The sequence below is a fragment of the Camelus bactrianus genome, chromosome 20 (assembly GCF_048773025.1).
Source record: "Camelus bactrianus isolate YW-2024 breed Bactrian camel chromosome 20, ASM4877302v1, whole genome shotgun sequence".
In the NCBI taxonomy this organism is placed as follows: Eukaryota; Metazoa; Chordata; class Mammalia; order Artiodactyla; family Camelidae; genus Camelus; species Camelus bactrianus.
Window position 1 is genome coordinate 36217464 of NC_133558.1, and position 23400 is coordinate 36240863.

The following is a 23400-nucleotide window of genomic DNA, read 5'->3' on the forward strand; positions in this document are numbered from 1 at the left end:
ATTGGTGGTGGGGTGGGGGGGTCAACTAAAGACTCAACACGAATCAACAGTGTCTTGTGACTTTTGAAAAAATAATTAGATAAATATATCGATTGCCTCCAAAGAATAGTGTCCGTTTTCTACTGGCAAGACCCAAACCAAGTAGATTACTGTGTTTGCTCTCAGTTGCATACTAGGCAAGATATTGCCAGTTCTCTAAAGGGAGATCAACGGAACATAGATTGGGGAGATAGTGTGATTTGGAAAACAATGGAAATGATTGGGGGAAAGGTGAATATGGGATGCATGGAAGGGGATGATGCTTATTTTGAATATGTGAGGATTATCACGTGGAAGATGTATTGTGTGGAGCACCAAGATGCAAACTAGGAATTGAGGGTAAAAGACTGAGAAAGGCAAATGTTGGTTGAAGACCTTGTTTTAAAATAAGGAACAGTTTTCTAAACTTTAGAGCAGTCCCATGATGGTGGTGACAGTGAATTGTGGTGGACACCTCCAAACTAGGTGGGAATACATTAACAATATTATCAGAAGGCTTCTAATATGAAGCTGAAGTTCAGGCTAGATGATTGCAGGGCTTCCAAGTCCAGGATTATAATCAATCAAAGGCAAAATTCCTATCATGGTTATTGAAAATGAAAGGATCAGGAATGCACACTCTGAGGAATCCCAAAACGCTATTCTTAGGGACAAAATCAGTCCCTGAGAGAATGGCAGGTGACATCAATCCCGAGTCAATGAGAAGAAAGACCAGCGGGATGTGGGATTCCCCCAAGAGCGCACCTCGCCCGGCTTGGACCACTGCATCCTACTGAGAACGTGTTCAGTGCTGTTGGGTGTGTCGCTGCCTCCTTGCTTGACGACTTTAACTATGATCACAGTTACGACCCTTGGTGTCTTTCAAGGATTTGCTGTTGTGTTTCATTTGTCGCTTGCTGTTGCAAATGCAAATTTCAGAGAGGTATATATCCTTCAATTAAAAAAAAAAATTGTCTCCCTCCCCATTGCGGTGGGGATGGGGTGGGGGGGGGGAGCGGAGGAGATGCCCGAAAGATTCAGCAAGTGCTAAGTCGGCAAAGCCAAGCGAATGTTCAAATACTTGCCTGAAATGACTTGCTCATTGTCCGGCTCGAGGAACACAGCGACCTCCGCCCCCCTCTCCCCGTTCGCATTACTTTCTGTTGACATTACCCACACAAATGCATCCGCAAACCCTACATTAACCATGTGCGGACAGACCTGTCATGTCCACAGACCTACCCGTGTCTTTACAGAAACTGCACTTGGGAAATGCAGGGGGTGTGGGTGGGGGGCGGGTAGAAAAGGAGGAGATTGAGCCCACAGACACATAGGTTAAAATCATTTTCATTACTTGGTTTTTTTCCCCCCCTTTATTTCAGCCCCAGCTCTCCGCGGGCGCGGGAGGAGGCTGTGGGCTGCGGACGCAGCGCTGAGATGAGGAGTCATTGCGCCCGAGCGCAGCCGAGGTGGCTTCCCCTCCCCGTGCCACCACGGCAGCCTCCGGCGCCCGGTCCCTGGATGCTCACTCCGCCTGCGCTCCTCCCGGCGCGGCGTCGCCTGCAAAGCCAGCCGAGCCGCCGCACAGGTTGCCCGGCGGCGGGCCCGGAGGCATTGGCCCGGGGACTTCGCACGTCATCCTCGGCTCCGGAGCCCCTGCTCGCCGCTCGGCGCTGCCTCCCCGCCGCAGACCACGGCGCCCATGGGGCAGGGGCCCAGCCGCTTGCAGCACTGAGCCGCCCCGGACTCGAGCCCGTGATGTCCGGCGCCAAACTGGAGGACTCCCCGCCTTGTCGCAACTGGTCATCCGCTCCGGAGCTGAATGAAACTCAAGAGCCCTTTTTAAACCCCACCGACTATGACGACGAGGAATTCCTGCGGTACCTGTGGAGGGAATACCTGCACCCGAAAGAGTATGAGTGGGTCCTGATCGCCGGCTACATCGTCGTGTTCGTGGTGGCGCTCATCGGGAACGTCCTGGGTGAGCGTCCCCCCACGCCCGGACGGCCCCCCGCGGAAGCTGCCAGGTCCACGCCGCCCCCCACCCCCCGGCTGCAAAGACCCCCTCCTCCCCTGGGATGCAAACAAAGAGGTCGCTGCGCTCAGGGTGGGGTTTTCTATTTAAAAAAAAAAAAAAGTTTTCTGATTTCACTGAGCCTTGGAATGGTGAACCCTTTTTTTTTTTTTCTGGAGAGAGAAGCGGGGAGCCCCATTTCCTTCCCGAGCACCCAGGTTACAAGCGCCGGGAGAGGGGCAGCGGCAGGGATCTCCAGGTAGATTTGGCTGAGTGTGGGGAAATCAGTCATCCTTTTGCGGAACGTGGCCAGGTGACTCCGGGGTCTTGGGGAGAGGTCAAGCTGCTGGGGTGCAAAGCTGTGCCCCTAAGGAGCAAGCTCTCTTGGGCTGTGAGCTGAGCACAGTGCCCTTTGGCCAGGAGGTTGAGGCTCTGTCTAGAGGTGGTAAGGAAAGGGCAGGGACTGGGGACGGAGGAGGGGGCAGGGGGTGCGCTGGCGCACGGAAGCTGAATTAAACAGGAACCATGCCGGCAGTGAGCGAGAAGGAGGGGCATCTGAGAAAAGTACCAAGGAGATCGCAGTCATTCATCCAGCCACCCATTCATTCATTTATTCACTCTACCAATGTATTTTGCAGAGCACGCTTGCTTCTAGGCTTAGGAAATTATTTGCAACCGATTTTTTCCCTTCCCACAGACGAAACCTAGCTTAGTGCTAGGCTCTGTTTTTCCCTGTCTAGGTTTGTGTGCAAACACAGATTTCCTCGCCCACTCCCCACCTCTGCAAAATTGCCGATGGTTGAGGGGAGGAGGGGAGCGGATGTAGCAGCGATATGGTGGCTGTGGTGACGGAGTAAAGTAGCATAGCTGGGAAATCCACTTTTTAAAAGGACCTTTGGAAGGGAGGGACCACTGAACAAGAATTGTGAATGGAAGGAGCGTGCACCTTGATGAATGGAGAGTGGGAGGCGTTTAAATACAGAGGGCAGTGTGGAGAGAATCTCTGTTGAAAATGACAGGACAAGATGCTCTCGGTTTTCAGCTATAAAAAGGGTGGGAGGCGGGAGGTGAGCGAGGTTAAATAGGCTGGGAGGCTTTGAAATCCAAAGCAAAGAGTTCGTAGCTGCTGCGGAGGATGATAAGGGAATTATCAGGCTTTCAGCACTGATTTTTCCCTTTTCTCCGGAAGTGTGTCAGTCTGGGTAAGAAGCATTCAAAGTGTGTCCCTCACCAATTCAGCCTGCGGAGTAGTTGGCAGTCTGTGATTGAGAGGCACTCCTGAGAGAGTTGGTAGCATATGATTTGATAGGAAATGTAAGAATCTTCTGAGAACTTTAGTCTGTTTCTTTCTTTCTTTTTTTTTTTTTTCAGGCTATTTTTATTTGGTTACTTTTTTAAAAAAGGCAATCATAAATCTTTTGAGGGTGCAAACAAGGTAGATGAAGATGGAAATCCACATGACTAGGGCCATTTATTGAAAAGATAAGTCTGTTCATCATGATGCTTTTCTTGTTTCCTTCCTTCTTGTCATGAGTCCTTAGAGTTACAGCAATTAGGATGCATGGTTCCTAGCACAGCAACGTTTCACTGCATTATGCTAATACTTCATGACAAAGGAATAGTCAATATTGAACATCTATTGAGTACCTACTGTATGCCAGATCTCTCCACATACACTCTCTCACTTAAACCTCAGAGTAACCCACATTGGACAGAAGCAAAACTTAGAGAAATGAAATGACTCTATTAAGGAACATGATTTAAATTCAGTTCCATTTCTTCTGACCTTAGCTCCAGAATTCTCCATTGACATTCAACTGTAGATCTAGAAAGTATATAGAGAATGAATTCTTTGCCCCTGGTGTCTACAAGCCTACTAAATGTACTTCCTGTTTTTCCCTGCATCTATGTTCATTGTTAATAAATTACCATGAGGGGTTAATGGTTCTGTCATTCTCCACCCCTCCCCCCAAAAAAGAACCCATCCAGAGAGGAACATTATTGCATTGCAGTAAAATTTTGACATGTTTTGCAGGAATAGCTCCAAATCAGAATTATTTTCCTTCCCTAATTTTATTTCAGGCTTAATCTCTGTAATACAATTTTCTCCTTTTTGCTGTTATTTCATTCTGGCTTCACAGATCTGTGATGCATAGTCTTCATATTTTAATTGCACCGTTTAGAGGTGCATGTTTGCTAGCCTGAGAAGTGTTTCAATCTCAAGAAGGAAACACCTCTATAGTAAGGCTACTTGTTTCATAATGTCAAGGGAGAGAGCACTGTCCACAGCACCAAGTGCTGAAACGGGCAATTTTATCTAGCTTAAAAAAAAAAAAAAAAAAAAAAAGATTTACTCAAAACCCTCCGCTCTGAGGAAACTGACAGCTGTTTTCCTTAGGACCCACTGACACTGAAATCCTCTGTGGCTGAATTGAAACCCATATTCTTTACTGACATATGCCCTGAAAGTTGATGTGGTTTAAGTTTGACATTTAAACAAATGAGCAGTGTCATTACTCACAGACAACTTCCTGCTCTTTGAAGTCACTGTCAAATCTGCAAAACGGATTAGATCGAGAATTGCTTTCTTTGCCCCCCTGGTATAAGTAATTCTATGCAGAGAGTGGCAGGACAAGAAATCACATTATTCACTCAAGACAAAGAGGCAACGTTGAGTATGAAGGTGAAACACCACAGTGTAGGCAACAGATATAATCATTGACCCTTCAGGTCCATTCACAGTTTGCACTTTCATGTAACTGATGACTTGGAAAATCTCAACCTTGTTGAAATTACAAATATAATGTAATCAGTTAGAAGCCATTTCCCCCACAATGCCCTTTGGTGAAGTGATTTGACAATACATACCCTGAGCAGAATGACAAATTCTTCATCATACCCACTGCTTTTTCTACTCTCCAAGGAACCTCTCTCTTATTATATTCCCTCTCCTTTATCAGATGCTTCTTTCCAGAGATGGAAAATAGTTTCCTGGAAAAAATATTGACAAAAGTCACCCAAAATATAGCAAAAAATTACTTTACATGCAATTTCATGAATTTATGTCCTCTAATGAAAGACATATATTAGACATATGTCTAAATATAGAATCTTAAGTCCCAGGAAGGAAGATGGGACAGGTTCTTTTTGGAAGCAGTGTTTTTCCAGCATCTTCAAAATTATGTCCCATATAACCGTTTCCTAAGTATGTCTTGTAACTTTAGCCAAGTAGATGCATTCAATTACTTGACTAGGACATTTTGAGCAATGTTAGGTTTTGAAAATGAATGTGGTGGTGGGAGAGGGTTCTTGGGGACACTCAAGGAATGACATATTTGATGTAATTCCTACTCCTTATTCCCTGAATGGAATGGAGAGATGGGTTCTAGTCCGTTCAAGCTTTAAACATCTGGAGGAAACGACCAATTCTCTGCTTCTTTTACTTCTGCGTTCAAAGAGATCACGGTTTTCACCTGGACTGTGTCCACCCTCCTTATGGTTGTCTTCATATGAAAAATGAGAAGAACCTTCAACAAATGACATTGGTCCAGCCGTGCTTCCTGCTTCTGATGTGGCCATTAGCAAGCTACTGATCGCTCCAAGTGTGGCGTTTCCAGTTGAAATTGTGCTTGATAACGCCTGCCTTGTAGAAATCCTATGAGGCTGGGATATATGAATACATAGACTGGTAGAGTAGACATCCAAATATATATGTATGTGTGTGTGTGTATACATATATATATACATATATATATGTATATATGTATATTTTTTTTTCTTGACACAGTAGACACTAAATGCCAATTTCTATGCCTTGATTCCCACTCCCTGATGGGACTGGCAGCCACTGTCTGCCTCCACGGCCAGTCTGTATCTCTTTATGGCCTCTACTCCTCCTGAAAGCTGTCAGCACAGTGGGGTGGCTCTTGTTACTCTTCGACACCGGCTCCACCCACCCACCCATCCCGCGAACAGGTTTTCGGTGTCTTCATACTGACTATTTATCATTGCCTTCCCACCTCTCTGTGAAAGTCATTCCTCACTACCCTGACCCCTTTCTCTCTGTTGAAATGTGCCTGGACTCAGTTCGAGTCACTCAGAGTTCGTGAAGCGTGTGTGAGCGGCTGCACCAGCATGGACGCATTAACCAGCCCAGGCGCGCGCGCGCGCGCGCAGGTACGCGCGCAGGTGTAATACGTTGATTTCACTCAGTTGCAACACACTGCCTGTTAAGAAATGTAAGCTGGGTAGGTGGGATAGGAGGAAAGGAGGAATGTCTGTAACACGGTGGCTCCTTACAGAGGTAATCACATCAAATGCTCCGGGCATGGAAATGGCAGTTTCAAGTTCCCGCTACTCCGAAGCCTAACAGACCTTTCTTTTCTGCTGGTCCTAATGCCCATCTCAGCGCTGTGGTTGTTATAAAACTCACCCTTTCCTACACAGCAAGCAGAAAGAGGCTGCAGATAATACATTACTCATCTCTGCCAAGACCCGTCAGAGGCCAGGAATGGTGACTATAAAAGGTCGTATTAACCATTAAGTTTTAAACGTGTGCGATTTTAGTTGCAGAATGCAGAGAATGCTTAGCTGAATAAGAATTAAACGGATGCCTCCACATGTTTACTAAACTCATAACCACTTAGTCGTACCCGGTAAAATAAATCATGTTTTTGACATGAACAGAATCTCAGTGATAACTTTTTAAATGGCTGTCTCACTGGTAACAGCAACATTCATCATGGACAGACAATAATGAGATAACACAATAATGAGATAATTTAAATGTAATGGGTTCTTTGTCTATTTGAAAAAAAAAATGAGGAAAGTGAAATAATGAAAATAACACCAGTTTTTAACAGGGGCTAAATCTAACACTCAAATACAAATACATCAAGTTTTTGAAAATTTTCTTGATTTTTTTTTAGGTCAAACATATATATTGTATATATTTATATGAATTTTTATTATTTCAAATTTCAGAATATATTTGCAAATCGTCATGCACTGCAGCTACGTTAGCATTCTAAGGGCTTAGAATTCTCACTCAGATCCTCAAACTGCAGGAGTATCTACCACTGCTGTTACCTCACTAATGAAAGGAGCTCTTTCCATCTTTCTTCTTGCAGCGTTCCGACACCCCAAAACCCTCAGGGATGCTGGCTGTGTTAAGCAATGGCTCACTAGGTAAGGGTCAGTCAGTGACATGTGATGAGTGAAGCAAAGGCTATTTCTACATCTCCAGTCCCTCTTCTCACTGCAAAAGGACACGCAGGATATTGAGCATGTACATATGCCAAGTCCTGGAAGCAAGGTTCCATAATAAATAGATGTATTTCCTTCCTGCCTCCTAACAAATCTATAACAAGGAGATGAATAGCTTTGATTTACAAATAAGAAGAACGAAATTCAAAAAGCTGTTTAACATCTTCCAACGTTTAGTCCGACAGGACCTATCAGCACCAGGGTTCAAATATGGCTTTCTCAGGCTCCGTCGTGGCTCACCCATGTTCTATGACTTCATCCTGTCTCTGTCCCGCGCTTCCCATCCTGACTGAGACTCAGGGGAGAGGAGAGAGAACGGAAAGGATGCGTAAGTGTGCCCTCCAGACGACGCGCAGAGCTGGGCTGGCGGCTTGCCATGCTCTTCCTCTGACAGACCAAGCTCTTCGGCTCGGAGGATGAGCTCATGTGATAAGCTAATCAAGGTCAGGCTAGGGTTACTCTGCAGGAGAAAACTTCAAGGTAAAATAGGTGTTGCCAAAAATGCTTTTGCCTCTGTGGGGTGGGGAGGGGGGTGACTCACTGGATAAACGTTAGATGATTGTGGCTGCGGGTTACTTTCTTATCGAAGGTGCTGTCTTTAGACACCTTTTAAGACTGAGGGCCTAAACATTTACCATCTCAAATAATCTAAAGATCTTTTACTTCCCTCTTGGTTTTCAAACTACTCAAAAATTTTATTGTTTTCTTTTTCTGATGTAATTAATATTAACTTAAAAAATCATAAATTTCTATCGATTTGATTCAATAGGTCAATCTTTAATCATGTAATAGTTTTTGTAGAGCATAAAGGTGTTATGTATGTCCCAAGAGCTATTGCTCATTACACAGCATGGGGAATGCCTTTTAGACCCTGACAGTGGAACACTTGGAGAGAGGCTACTGGGTGACACACATGATATTTGTGACTAGTCTTCTGAATAGCCGACTCTTTGGATTGAACTTACTCATTTCATCTTTGCTCTCAACAAAAGACCATCTCTTAACCAAAGAAATGAAATGTATATACATTTCATTAGCATTAAACCCCTTGCCCTTAGAACCGTTTCCCCATAAACAAACAAACAAACAAACAAACCAAGATTGTTTGGAATAAATAAGGATTTATTCCTGAAAATATTTTTGGATTATTATCATTGAGACTTTTCCAGCAATTTACCTTTGATATCGCAAGCATATGAACAACGTTTAATATTTATATAGTATTTTACTCATCAGAAGACATTGTCACATGTATTGCCTCATTTATTCTGCAGAGCAAGCTAATACATTAGATTGTCTTTAGTGGGAAAAAAAATTCATGTACCTGAAATGATTTGACATCAATTTAAAAGAAAAGTTTGAATACATTGAAATATCAAGGGATTGTGTGTCAGTTTGGGAAAAGCTTGCCGGTTCCCTGTATTCCAAGAGGCCAGGACAAGGGTTCTCACTGCCCTTGTCTGTCCATAGACAGTGGTGATCCCATCGGTGCCTGATTTTGTCAATGTTCTTAGCGCAGGTGTATATTAGCCAGATTTACAAAGCTGGCAAATAAGTACATAAATAAATCCAATGTCTTCATATAAAGTAAGAAGTTACTCATACAAGTCCTGGAGCACTTGAAGTCCTTCCAATCATCACGGTCCCTTTCTGTAGAATGACTACACGGAGAGCTTGATTGATCCGAAAGGTGGACTGTGAGTTAGTAGCAAATAAATCCTAAGTGCTCACTGGCTGAGCATCACAAGTTTACTCCTCGTTTACTTAACATCGAATGGGGGTTGGAGAGTCTGCTATGTCCAATGACTCGAGGTCCGTATGTCCTCCATGTTCATGGGCCACCTCAACACAAGCCTCCAAGATGGGTCCTGGTGACCCCTCATCGCCTGGCATCCACACCCTTGTGTAGTCCCCGTCCATATTTTGCCAGAAGCCATCTGGGTGACCAAGAGCGTACAGCGGCAGTGATGGGATGTCACTGTCAGGATTATGTGATGAAAGATTACAGCTTCTGCCTGGAGTTCCCACTCTCTCTCCTGCTCTTAGAGTTCTTGCTCTGGAGAAAGTAAGCCATCTTGTTGAGAGCAACCCACAGGGTGAGGAATTGAAATCTCCAGGCAACAGCCAAAGAGGGAATGTGGCCAGCAGACAACCCCGTGCATGATCTTAGAAGCAAATCCTTCAGCCAGATTGAGCCTTGAGATGACAGTACCCTCCCACCCCCATACCCAACTTCGACCAAAACTTAATGACGGATACTCTGAGACAGAGCTATCTAGCAAAGCTTCTCACAGATTCCTGACCCTTTAGAAGCTGTGAGATAATAAATGTTTGTTCTTTTAAGTCTTTAAATTTGGGAATATGTTGTTTCACAGCCTCTAAAGTTGTCATAGGAAGAGAAAGAGTGAACTGGAAAAAAAAATATGCTGGATATTAACCACCTTTGCCAAAAAAGCAACACGTGTCAGTCACGCCCACAGTCACTTTGGCCAGATCCAATCGCATTGCATCAACCTAGCTACCGGGGGGCTGTAAAGTGTGAGAGGACACTGTCTCTGTCACAGGAACCACACAGTAGTTACAAGTATTTCTAACTTGCATAGTCTCAGAAAAAGGGAATTTAGAGGAATCAAGTACTTAATGGAATAAGGCTAAGAGAAACGGCCACATACACCCACTTCACATTTTCGATCTCTGCCAGTGGAGGTAACTTACAATATTGGGAGGCTCGGTGCAGGTGCTGCGATGAGAACCTAGGGTCCACAGATAACAGAAGCCAAGGGACCTACACTCTGGGTGAAGAAACAGACATATTAACAGGAGATTTCAACATCACATGGCAAGTGTTCTGACAGATGGGTTACAGGATGTCGTGGAAGCATAAAAAAAAGATGCTTAGCTCTATTTGGGGGGATTAGAGACAGATCCAGGAGGAGATGACACTTCCACTGAGTTTTAATGCATGAATTCTAGTTATACAGGTGGAGAAAATTGAGTAGGGATGTTCCGGGCAGAGGAAACATGAGCAAAACCACGGAGGCGTGAAATAGCCTGAGCTACGTGGAGACTGTTAAGCAATGCGGTGACTCCAAGTGCAGGCGAGGAGAGTGTAGAGATGGAGCCGGAACCTTCTATGGGTTACGAGAGACTGAAGGTCTCAGCTTGCTCTGGCACTGTGGCTTACAGGGAACCCTTCAAAGATGCTGCCAGGAGCCCTGTCATTGGAAGACCCACGAAGTTTTCACCCTGGGATTTGCGTCCAGTTTGGGGCTCAGACATCAAACCTACTGTAATGAAAAATGAGTGATAATAAAAGAAAATCAAAATTCTCTAATTACCTCTGGGAGGCTTTCCACATGCTGTACAAGGAAGGAATGGAGAAAAAAGTGAGAAAATGGAGAAGAAAGAAATAAAAAAGAGCAAAGTAAAGGAAGAAGATTACAATATAGAAAAAACTGTTGCTGTTTTTGCTTTGCTGAACATTTAAAGTTGAGAAGTAATTTCTCTTTAAATATTGTTCACGCTTCTTTCAAAGCCGTACTTACGAATTTCCTGTGCTCTGTTAATATTTTCCAATAGTCTCAACAGCTTTTCATGTAAATTATTTTTGTATTAACTTATTTTGGGGGTTTCAATGGATCACTATACTCTGAGCCATCCATCATTTTAAACTTTAGATCATTTTTTGGCCTCACAGTAAAACCCAAAAGATGACAAATTTGAGATCTAGTGAAAATTTTTCATATTTTCCACCTAAGTCCCCCTTTTTTTAAATTCCAGATTACTTGCCACTTTCTGAATATGTTCATTTGATAATGTATCTTAAATGGCACTTTTATCATTCAAATAATCATTGAAGATATTACAGAACCCTTGAGGAATTACAGGAAACATTACAAGTTGACACTAACATTTCAAAGTTTCTTAAACTGTGGTTACTTTAAAAACTTTTATTTGCTATTGTTAGCTCACAATGGGAATACAGCACCGTTATTAAAATTGTATTTAAATTGTTATTAAAATTGATTAAAAATCGTAACATTCTTTTCCAGGTTTTCAGTGAGTTTTTATTCCTACTGAGTGACTATAAAATGAATTTATCAAGCACATGTTTTACAACCATGTGGAGCCTTGATTTTACCACTATATTGTTGGAATTGGGGTTAGAAAAGCACTGTCTATAATCATTTGTTTCATTAATTCAGAATGAATATGGTGAGTTATCCACTTTGGTAAAAAAAAAAAATATTGCTTATAAATACCATTTTGAAACCAATTTGTCTTTCCTAAAATGTGCAGACTGTGCTTGTATTCCTGGGACAGAAGTAGAGAATTATGTACAGTTAAGTGCCTATGAAGCCACGTTGTCATTGGGTGAAAATGAGTCAACTTTTCACTATGAAAAAAAATAGCTAAAAACTTAATCTCTCCAATTAGAACACTTAATATCAAAATTCCCCCCATGTGAGAAAGCTCAAAAACAAATGCACCAGCAAACCTCACCGGCCGCTGCATGAAAAGCACTTCATAATTACTGGGACATTTATGTGCTGGGGCTTGATTTATATTTTGGACATCGGGAGGCCTAGAAAGCCTTGTTCTTTGAAGTCATCAGAGAGGGTGACAGTGACTCATCGATTCCTGAAAGCCAGTAAAATACTCCTAGTTCATGAATTTATGTGTTTTCTCTTCCCCAGGCTTAATGAACATTGCAACTAGTCACTGACAGGAAACCAAAATATCTCAGGGGAAAGGGGGAAGATAAGAATTCAAGGACTTAAAAACACAGAAATAAAAATGTGTATGCTCACACCCATGCACGCAAGTGCGCACACGTTTTGGGGGTTGCATTATATGATAGATATGATTTTAATGCATCCTAGTATTTTTATGCAGGGTTAAGAAGCTACCTTCCAAACTTTAGAAATGCCAAGAACACTGGATCTAAGGCCTTGACCTTGCCAAAGTCAAGACCTATTTTCCACTATCCTCTGTGTAAATGAAATAGGGAAGCAGAGAAGATGAATACACCAGGGTTGAGAACGTCCTTGAGTTAACACCCATGTAAGAAGGAGCACCCCTTAGGTGACTGACCCCTGTAGCATGATTTATTTTCTTTGAATAGACTCAATATATTCCTGCTTTCGAGTCTTCGCAATTCCTAGCACCCCTCCCCCACCCTCTCCCGAGTGGTTCCGGCTCAGCTGACATTGTCGCATCTTCAGAAAACGTCTCGAAGTCCCTACCCACCTAGGTTGCCATCCCATTTCATTTCTGTCATAGAACTGATTTCTATTAGCAATGATACTACTGGTTTGTCTGTTCATTTTCCTGTCATCTCCCTTAAGTAACATGTTAAGTTCCCCAAGAGTAGTTCCTTTATTTATTTTTTGTCTTTGCAGCTGGAATACTTTAGAGAGAAGTACATTTTTTTTCATATCAGCATTGGTGAATTTATTTGTATCAATTTAAATTTATATCCAATTTCTTTAAATTTCTTCTATATACAATTATAAAAAAAAAAGGAACCTCAATAATTTGAATTATGATTGTGATCGTTTTGTTCAATATCTTCAGGTACACACAGATTAAAATAAATATTATTTAGTTACTAAAGTAATGATGGTGGGAGACCATTTGTAAAATCTCTCCCCAGCACTGTAATCCTTTTGATGTTACCGTGAAACCATCTTCTGGAAGAGCAAATGAGATTTACAAACTGTGGCAGTTTTTTCTTTTTTCCCTAGGAAGTTACATAAATATGCTTCCAAATAACACGCTATGCTTCTGCTGCTACAGAGGAGAACGTATAACGTGCAAACCCCGTGTAACATGCAAAGCCCGTGTAATGAACAAAGCCCCGACGTAAGCCCTCTTTGTTTCAAAGTTGATTGTTAGCCTTTTTTTTTTTTTAATATTTGTGTAAAACTCTAAGGTAACATGTGTCCATTTGGGTCCTGGATGGGATAAGAGAACTGAGACTAAATGTTACCATGACTCCGTACTTTCTGCAAAAAAAAAAAAAAAAAAAAAAGGAGGCAGCGGGCAATCATATCCCCATAAGAGCCCCGGATGTTTCAGGAATACCCACAGAGCCTCAGCTTTAGGAATCCCTGCCATTTCCCCACAATCAGTGACTTAACGCCGATTCTGGCACACTCGACCGTGCAGGCAGTTGAAAATAAAATCACATTTTTAGGTGGAATCCAATAGCAATGTTGGTAATAGCTGGATAGTTCCAGGCACTTCATTTAATGGCAAATAAGAGAAACAATAAACTCTTTGCCTTAATTCTGGTTCTCTGTTTCCAGAAATAGCCATCAAATTATATAGTCTGAAAAGTCAAAGCACAGTCTTGCCCAGAGATGGGAGGAGTTGCTAATTCCAGAAGACCTGTGGCCAGTTGATAAATGATGCTATCAATGTTTCTCATTATTGTGAATCAAGTGAGTTACAGTAGAATTTGCACGCTAGGCTTTTCGGAGCTGTTACATGGCCCTAATTACACAACTCTTCAGCAACGGCATTTGTCACCCACCACCTTAGCTAACCCCATAACAACCTATGTGAAAAGGCTCTCATTCACTTCTCTTCCCAGGGAGTAGAATTTAGTACTAGAGAGCCTTTACTGTGCTCACTGTTTGAATATATTTACATATTACCACTTGGCCTCAGTAGGCAAATATAATGCTCTGTTCTCCATTTTCATTTTGTCGTTGCTAGCGCATCTGTGCTAGTGTGCACAGCAAGTTGGAAAAACACACGTGTAATTTACTGAAAACACAAATTCTCATGCACATGTTTTCTTTGTAAACTCAACTGAAAGGGACCAGAGTTTCAGTGACAAATCAACACTGCGTCAGTGACCTAAAACTCATTGTAGGTACCTGACCACGGAGACCAGAGGAAGAATCAAGCCTGGCATAGATCTTCTGGTAAATAGGAGCTCATGAGACTTCTCTGAGTGCTGAGTGTTCATCAGCAACAGTGACAGGATCGACAGAATTTTGGTTGGAAGTCATGCAAATATATTTTTATCATCCAAATGGAGGTAAAGTCAACATAGAGAAGCAGAGGTTTCCATACAATCATAGCAGGAAAAATCACCCATGACAATAAAGCAGCCTGAACCAACACTCCGGTTTTCTAGGACTTATCTGATTTGGAGCTATTTCCTTTTCTTATTTCATTCAGCAAACATTTATTGAACACCCACAACATGTAACCTGTCCTATTACATTCTGTGGAGGAAATACAGAGCGAACGAGGCATGGTCCTGACCTACAAGGAATTTCTAATCTTGTGGGAGAGACTGACATGTAAGTCCGTAGTATCAGGGTTATTGAAGAGGCACATGCTAAGAATTAGAACATAAAAACACAAAAGTTGGATCTGACCTGGGGTAGGAAGTACTTCCCCAACAGGGAGGTACTGTCTGAGGTTTTGTGGACATGTGTGTAGAATTTTGAAAAGTTCCAAAGGATGAAAAGAAATCACACCTAAGTAGATGAAGTAGTAAGAATAAATTTAGGATTGCTCTCAGATCTATAAATAACTGGGATGAAAATGTCACTCAGGGAAGTTCGGGAAAACATAGGCTCTAAGACAATTTGGGGGAAATTTCAAGTAATGGAGACTTCAAGGAATCTCCTTTGATGCTCAGCATTGCTTTTGTGGACTACTTTATTTTGTACGTATCTGCCAAGGCTTACCTGTATTTTTTATCATGGTGGATGGGATTTTAAAAAAATTTTCAGTTGGAGTAGAGTCAGTTACAATGTGTCAACTTCTGGTGCACAGCACAATGCCCCAGGCATGATATACATATATAGATTCATTTTCATATTATTTTTCATTAAAGGTTATTTCAAGGTATTGAATATAGTTCCCTGTGCTCTACAGAAGAAACTTGTTGTTTTTTTAATCTATTTTTATATATAGTGGCTAACATTTGCAAATTTCAAACCCCCAAATTTATCCATTCCCACCTCCTTTCCCCTGGTAACCATGAGACTGTTTACCGTATCTGCGGCTCACTTTCTGTTTTATAGATGAGTTCATTAGTGTCCCCTTTTTTCTTTTTTTTAGATTCCACATATGAATGATATCATATGGTATTTTTCTTTCTATTTCTGGCTTACTTCTCTTAGAATGACAATCTCTAGGTCCATTCATGTTGCTGCAAATGGCATTATTTTATTCTTTTTTATGGCTGAGTAGTATTCCATTGTATGAATATACCACAACTCCTTTATCCAATTCATTTATGATTGTATTTTAAAAGTTTGAAATCCCTGTAGTTGTTTAAAAATGAGTCCTAATGAATCAGAACTTCCCAAAGGGAAGATGAATCTGGGAAAATGGTGAGAATGGCTTGGCCTTATGAGATCAGGCAGTGGGAGGCCAGTCAGGAGCCTGTTAAGAATCTTTGGGAAAGTGATTATGAGGATAAAACCAACACAGTGGAATGGAATATGAAAAAAATGAAACAAATATGAGACATTCTGGAAATAGAAATTGGCAACTCACCAGATATGGGGAGTTGAGAGGAACAGAACGGAATCTTCTGATTAGTAGAAGGTGTTGGCCAAAGAAAGCACAATGATTGTCTCATTTGTGTTTTTTCTTAACATAGACAGGAAATACAGAAAGCAAATCAAGTGTTGTGAGTGGAGAGGTCGGGATGAATTTCGCCAAGGCGGGTTGAGTTTGCTTTGTTACAGCGGTATCTATATGACACATGAAGACATCCAGTAATAAGTAGGGCTTGTCCCCACCCTGTGCCATTCATAGCTAGTTCGCTACTGAGAGATTTTTTTCTTTGTGAGTCTGCAGGCAACATACACAGTTTATGTGAGAATTATTTAGACTTCCAGAATAATTTAAAGTATACAAAGGAACATAAATGTCTTAATGGGTACCTTGAGTGAGAAGATCTTTTTTGCAACACTAAATACATTCATAGGTTCAAAACTTTTATTGTATGCCTATAGCAGCAAACAAAATGGACAAAACTCATTCTTGTAGGAAATTTATCCTCCAGTGGTGATATTTAGGATATATTTTGACAGTCGACCCAACAGGATTTACTGATGGATTGCATATGGGTGTGAGAGAAAGAAGGAAGTCAACATTTTTATGCCAGGTAGGTGGGTGGTGGTACTATTTATTGAGATGTGGGATCCTGGGGGAGCTGCAGGTTTGATCTAGGGAAGGATCAAAGTTTGATGTCAGACAGCCTAAATTTGAGCTAGTACACGTAGGTGTGTTGTGAACATTTGAATGTGCCATCAGGAGTTCAAGTAAAAGGTCAAGCCAAGTGAAATAAACCCGAGATTTATAATCAACATCATCCTTTATGTTCATACCTTTTAACATATTCCCCACAGATATGGAAGCCTCTAGAAGGAACTATACAGTGAATTCAAAAAATGTATTTCTTACAGATTATTGGACTCTTGGTTTTTTTTCCTGCATGAAATCATCACAGCTCTATTTGTTTAAATCTCAAAAAGGGTCACCTTGAACTGTGCATTAAAATACAAAAATGAAAACCAGAAACTGAGGTTCATGGTAATAATTTTTACTTCAGTGCCTACGTATGACTTACCGAGTCAGAATTTTGGAGGTGGTAACTCTAGAATCCACATTTCGGATGGGGTCCCAGTACCCTGAATGTCAGCTTCCCTGTTACAGGGAAGAGCAGAGGTAAGTCTGCTCTCCTTTGAGACCCTCCCTCCTATTTTCAGAGGCCGACATGAAAGGCAGGTGCTTTCACATTTGACACAAATTCCATTGTGTCAATAAAGACTTATCACAGGAGAGAAGATTAAAAGACCTGCCTTGAAATGGGATTAGGCAGAAAAACAAGAAAATGAGCCAAAAAGACCAATAGGAGGACTTAAAGGAGAGAAAGGAAAGGTTAAAGGTGTGGGAGCCCCCAGATTACTCTCAGTGATAGTTTTGAAGTCATACTTAGCGATAATATTTTAAGCCAAAGTATCTGTGGGCACAGTGACAATTTATTATCGTAGTAAACAGTACACATTTGTTGTTATACAATTTTACAAAAAAAAAAAAAAAGGACATTTCAGAAGTCTGGCATGGTAAGCAGAATTCACTGCATATAGAATTAGTATTGCAAAGGCTTAGGAACATTCTAGAGAAAAATTGAAAAAGCAGTAATGAAAAGGTTTTTTTCCTCTAGTATTTCCTAATTTATGATTTTTCTATATGGAGTCACTGTTTCAGGATTAAAGCAAAATGTACTTCCTTTTACTGTGTATTCTTAAACCATTAAATAAGCTCTACACATAATACTATGCATAATAAATGTGGTCCCTCAGTTATGTCATGGAGAGAATTGGAAAGTTGCAATGAAAACAAAAGGTGTTCAACCACACAGAAGGATGTAAAGGCCTAGCTTTGATTTTGATGCAGTGGTGCTGATTTATTAAATTACAAACGTCAGTTGTTGGTCATAGAGAAGATACTAGGGTTATGTGACGTTCTAAAAACATCAAACACTTTTCAGCAATAATATGGAAGGTATGGAAACCCTGAACGGACATGGATTAAGACAATGAATACAAACTCTCCTCCAAGGACTTGTCCACTCTAAGATTTTAGAAATGCAATTTTTCACTGAAATATCCTTAATCCTCTGTTTGGAAACATGGAGGAAATAATGACACTTAGCAACCCATATCTGATCCATTTCAGGCAGCTGGTTTCCTCTCTTTTTCTTCAATACATTGGAGTTTGCAAATACTCTACCTCCAAGGAGTGGGTGTTGCGAAAATGTTTTGAAAGATTTATAAGACTTGCAGTATATTTGGCTATAGTAGGTTAGAGAAGAAAGGTTCTTACTTTGGGCTTCAGATTTGGAATATGTATTCAGATTTGGAAAATAAAAGTCTAATTCTTTTCTATATATATACACACACACAAAATCCTGTGTTTTCTGACATGTATTTTAAGGAATGATTAGTGACATTAGTCATAGATCTTTTGATTCTAATTTATATGCAGTTCAGTCTACTCAAATTTAAAGCATCCATTTTCATCTCAACAAAAATATTTAGAATCTGTCTTGGCTTTTATTAAGAAAGCCATTATCTTCAACTTTCCCACAAACAGATCCTGAAAATTATTATTTTGTGTTTACTTAGAGTATCGATAATGAAGATAAGTGTTGATTGACAAAACCTTTTAAACTCATTCATTAGTAAATCTGACTGTCTTCCTCCTTTGCAGAGAGTCTCTAAATTCTATGTTAGTCTGTACGCCCTGAGTATAACAAAGGAACAGGGTATATGCTGTAGTTCCAATGCTCATTTTTTAAATTCAACATTATAGTTAAATGCTTAAATTTCTACTTTTGGCGGTATGTGAGTATAAGAAAACATGATCTGTGCTCAGATTTAAGAAGTGAAGAAAATTTATTGAAGGTTTCTGGACTGTGGTTGCAGGGTTGTAGGGACGGATTTGTTTGGAAGGTCATAGAGGACCATTTTCTTGAGAGACAGTGTCAACATTGTGCAGCCTGGACCCTGATGCTCTGCAAAGATCCAGTGTGGGTGGTGAACCACTGCTGAATGGATGTAAATTAAATCTGAATAATGGGCGAGCATCCATCCGTCCATTCACTCATGAAACGACTGTTGATCATGCATTTATTGGCAGGCTTCCTTCTTGACTCTAGAAGGACCAGAGATCAAGAAGATATCATCATTGTCCCCAAGGAGTGAATAGTCTCCCGGAAAGGACAGAAATGTGTGCATTGAAGAAAAGGGCAATGTGCTATCTATTATTAAAGAGATACGAACAGAGGTACTGAAATATAGGACCATGGGTATACAATGGGTGAAAAGGACACAATGACAGGGGAGGTTGGGGCATCAGGGCAGTGAGTAACAGGAGGAACAAAATAGGAAGCAAAAAGTGCTATAGAGGCAGGGTGAATACAAACGAGATTTTGGCCACCTCCAGCTTTTGGTAGCCTCAGAATCACACACACAAAAGCCTTTGTCCTTGAGAGTTTGTTTTCCCTTCCACTCCCAGCAGCAAGCAACCCTTAGGTGACGAAGCAAGGTTTGCGGAGGAACTCCCGTCGTCCCCATTGCAGCCTCCTGCTTAGCTCTGACACTTGCTCAAAGTGTCATTATCTCCAAATTTCTCATCAAATGTAATAGTTTGGTTGTTTTATGCTTCCTTTCTTTTAAATTGATTTTTAAAGGTAAGTCATTCAGAGTTATCATCACTAATTTGAGCCGTGTAGGAACCCAGCAGTACAGAGTTAATCCCATTAAAGTGTAAGTGGTAACCATGCCTTTCTGGCTTCACATGTCCTTTCCTCCCCTGTTCATGTCTTAAGACTGATTCTCAACTTATCACCTCAACCATGGAGCATAAATGAGTGAAAAACCTTAAGTCAACTGTCTGCCCCTATAACACCAGGCAAAGGTTTATTTTTTTCCATAGCAGACTTAAAAGTAGCACCTTAAATAAGTTTTTGTTTCATTTGTCTAAATTACCTTTATTTTCCATGGTCAACAGATAACTGACTTAAAAGAATTGTATCTCCTACATTTGAATGATTAACAACCGTATTAGGAACAGGAAGTAGAATTTTACAAATCTTAAAACGGGAGTTCCAATAGCTAGCTTAAATGTTTGGGTTTTACTTCTTTGCAGTAGCTTTAGGATGTATATGATATTATTGGAAATATTGTTTACTTGCAAGCTCATTTACTTGAAATTCCAATAGGAGGAAATATTTTATGTTGCTAAGTAATTGACTTCCCTTTAACAGAGAATATTGCTTTATTATTCAACAATAGTAAAAGAAAATTCATTTCATACGTGTGCTTTTGTATTATAACCCATTTCGCCATCCGGAAACCCTGATCAGTTACTGGAATTTTGAAAATGATTTGAAATATAATTAAATGTGAACACTCAGTTTCAAATTTCAAATCAGATAATATATCTGAGATGGTAACTGTTCTCTAACTATGGGTTGTTCCTACTTCACTATAAACACTATAGGACTTAAAATATTAATCATAAAGTCTAACTTTATAACAAACACGATGACAAAGTCATCGAAATAGACTTGAGATTTACTTTGGGAGATTCTGTTCTGTTCTGTTCAGCTTCCCAATATTCCATTTTTGTAAGCTTCATAGTTAATTTTGTGTCTTTGTCACTGAGTGGGCTAGAAATATGACTACTGGGATACAAAACAATAAGATACTAATGACAGTTCTTTATCACAAATCTGGTGCTTTTTTAATGAGAGAAATATTGGCCTCTTGGATATCTATAAGACAAAAAAAGTAGGACTTTTAATGAAAGTATAATCACATGGAAAGATAAAATTAGGGAAAAAAACAAACATGGAGTGATTCATATAAAATCTTTAAAAATCTCACAATGCAGACAGAGACACATTGTTACCTCTAGTCATGTTTTTCAACAAAATTAGCACCAAAATTACTGTGGAAATAGTAATTATGAAGTCATTCGCTTTCAGAATAAAGGGCAGGAAGAGAAGAATGAATGGCGAGGGTGCCCAGTAACAGTATAGAACAGAAACAGTAAATGAAGAGAAAATGAAAAGCCAATAGGATATTGACTTTTTTTTAAAAGATGGAAACGTCACAATATGAAACACCTCAGGAAGGAAAACATCAAACACACACAAAAAAACCCAAAATAATAAAATAAAGGAAAAGCATACCAAAATGACTTGAAGACAGACTTAAAACTTTTGAAATGTATCTAGGTAACCGTATCCTGAGGAAAGTCCTGTATCAAGACGTTCTGGGTACGCACTACTGAAGAGAAACCAAAGGGAATGGCTTACATTTAAATCAGACAGAATCAGGGATGCAGATACAGGCATAGTAAGAAGACAGAAGATGCAAAGAAACATGATCCTCTATATCTCAGCAATGCCTAAACTGTCCAGAGGTAAAGCTGTCACTACAGCATAGGGATCTGTAACAGACACCTGCTGCTTTTTGTCTTCCCGGAAACGATGTTCTTTCTTCTGCGCATCTCAGCACGAGCCCTGCCTTTGGGGAAACTTACTTTGCCATTGCATGTCCACGTGGTGGGGTGGGGGAAGGAACTGTCAATCACAGGACCCCACTTCCTCAGAGCCAGAAAGGGCCAGTCTATCTGCACCCCCAACCACCATGCTTGGCCAAGGGCTAATAACTTGATTCAAATGGAAATAGATGTTTTTCTGTTGGGTTATACGTATCATTTATGGGAGATAAGTGAACCTTTTTTTTTTTTTTTTTCATTTAAGAGTTTTCTACTACAGATAATTAGACTTAGACTTGCCTAACACCTTTCTTTGGACACATCGAGGAAAATCACCTACAGTAACAGAATTAGGCCAGCAGAGACACAGACCGAGAGGTGGAGAGAGACCTGGTGATATTGTTGGACTCCCAAGACCTCCCTCCTTCCAAGGGAGATGAACTTTATTTTGTTGACATTCATTAGATTTGGGTGGTTGGACTGCAAAGTATGGATTCAAACAGGAATCAGCCCACATCCTACAGGTCGTGAAAAGGAAGAAAGAGAAAGAAAATGAGAGTAAAAGGAAAAAAATGGAGAAAGAAAGTGAGAAGCTCTACCTTTATTTTCTGACATAGTGTACATTCGTCAGAGATTGATCTCCTCTAAGTTTATGTAAAAGGGTGAAGACGGTATGCACATGCTCATGGCCTGGGTGGTCCATCAGGAAGCCCCGACTAAGTGAGTCAAGGACGGTGCTGTTCCCCAGGAACCGCACACATACCTAACCACATTGTAACAAGACCAGTACACCTGATCTTTCTTACAACCCTAACCACAGCCAGCATCAACAATCCTACCTGTAAACTAATCTAACATTAACTCCACGACTAGATTCTGATCAAAGCCGTTAACCCCATCAACTCCTAAATCTGACCTGAAAACCAACCATGAAACTAAACCCAAACGTATCTCTAAACCTAAGTCTGAACTGATCACAATCCTACCTCTATACCCACCCATGAATCTAACCCCAATATATCTCCAACCCTAACGCTAACACTAACCCCAAACTTATCTCTAATCCTACCACTAACCATAAACCTAACCTTAACCTCAAACCAAACTAACATTAACCCTAACCCTAACCATAATCCTAACCCTAACCATAATCCTAACCCTAACCATAATCCTAACCTCAATTTACCTCTAATTCTAATTATAACCCAAACCCCAACCTACCCCAACACTAGATTTTATCCCAAATCTACGTCAACCCCCAGCCATAACACAAATTATGATTTCACTTCTAACCCTAAACCTGACACTAAATATAGCCTCAAATTTACTCTCCAAGACTCTAAAACTATACACAGTCCTGGATCTTGAATCCCAACCTTTACACTAATCTCAGTTCTGCTTGTAATTCCAGCCCTAATAGCGGCAACAAACTTATTTCTAATGTTAATATCTATAATCCTGAATCTAAACTAATCTCGGATCTAACTCTAATGCTAACACTAACCCCAATCCTACCTCTAACCAGAACCTTAAAAAATCCTGACCCTTTTCTTACCTAACACTAACATAACCCGAAATCTAACTCTAATGCTAATTATGAATCTAATCCTATGACTAAATCCAAAGCTACCTTTAACGCCTAACAAAAAAAATCAGGCTGACCTCTAAATCCACCCAACTTTAGCAAACTAATCTTAAACCTAATGTGAAACTTACCTCAAACCTTAACCTTAACAAAAACCCCAAATCCTACCTGTAGCCCTAATTTCAATCCTATCAGTAATCCTAACCCTGAAAGTAACCCCAACCCTGAAAGTAACCCCAACCCTTGTCTCTATCCCATCCCTAATACTACCCACAGCCACATATTTAACACTAATCTTAAACTAACTTCTCAAGTTTAGTTTCTCACTAAAGTCTCTAACATCAAACTATCCCTAAGCCTAACCCTAAACCATTAACCCCAAGCCTATCTGTAACTGAATGACTAACTCTAAAACTAACCCCAAACCCATTTCTTACTCTAACCTTAAATTTAACCCCAGCAC

The 23400-nt window shown here is 40.7% G+C and overlaps 1 protein-coding gene across 1 annotated transcript in view; it reads left to right on the forward strand.

The window, feature by feature from the left end:
- Nucleotides 1-1776: 1776 nt before the first annotated feature.
- HCRTR2 (hypocretin receptor 2) overlaps nucleotides 1777-23400 on the forward strand; it is an 83835-nt gene continuing 62211 nt past the window's right edge. The window contains exon 1 of the mRNA XM_074347945.1: nucleotides 1777-1999. Coding sequence (XP_074204046.1) covers nucleotides 1777-1999 — 223 coding nt within the window. The remainder of the gene's footprint in view (nucleotides 2000-23400) is intronic.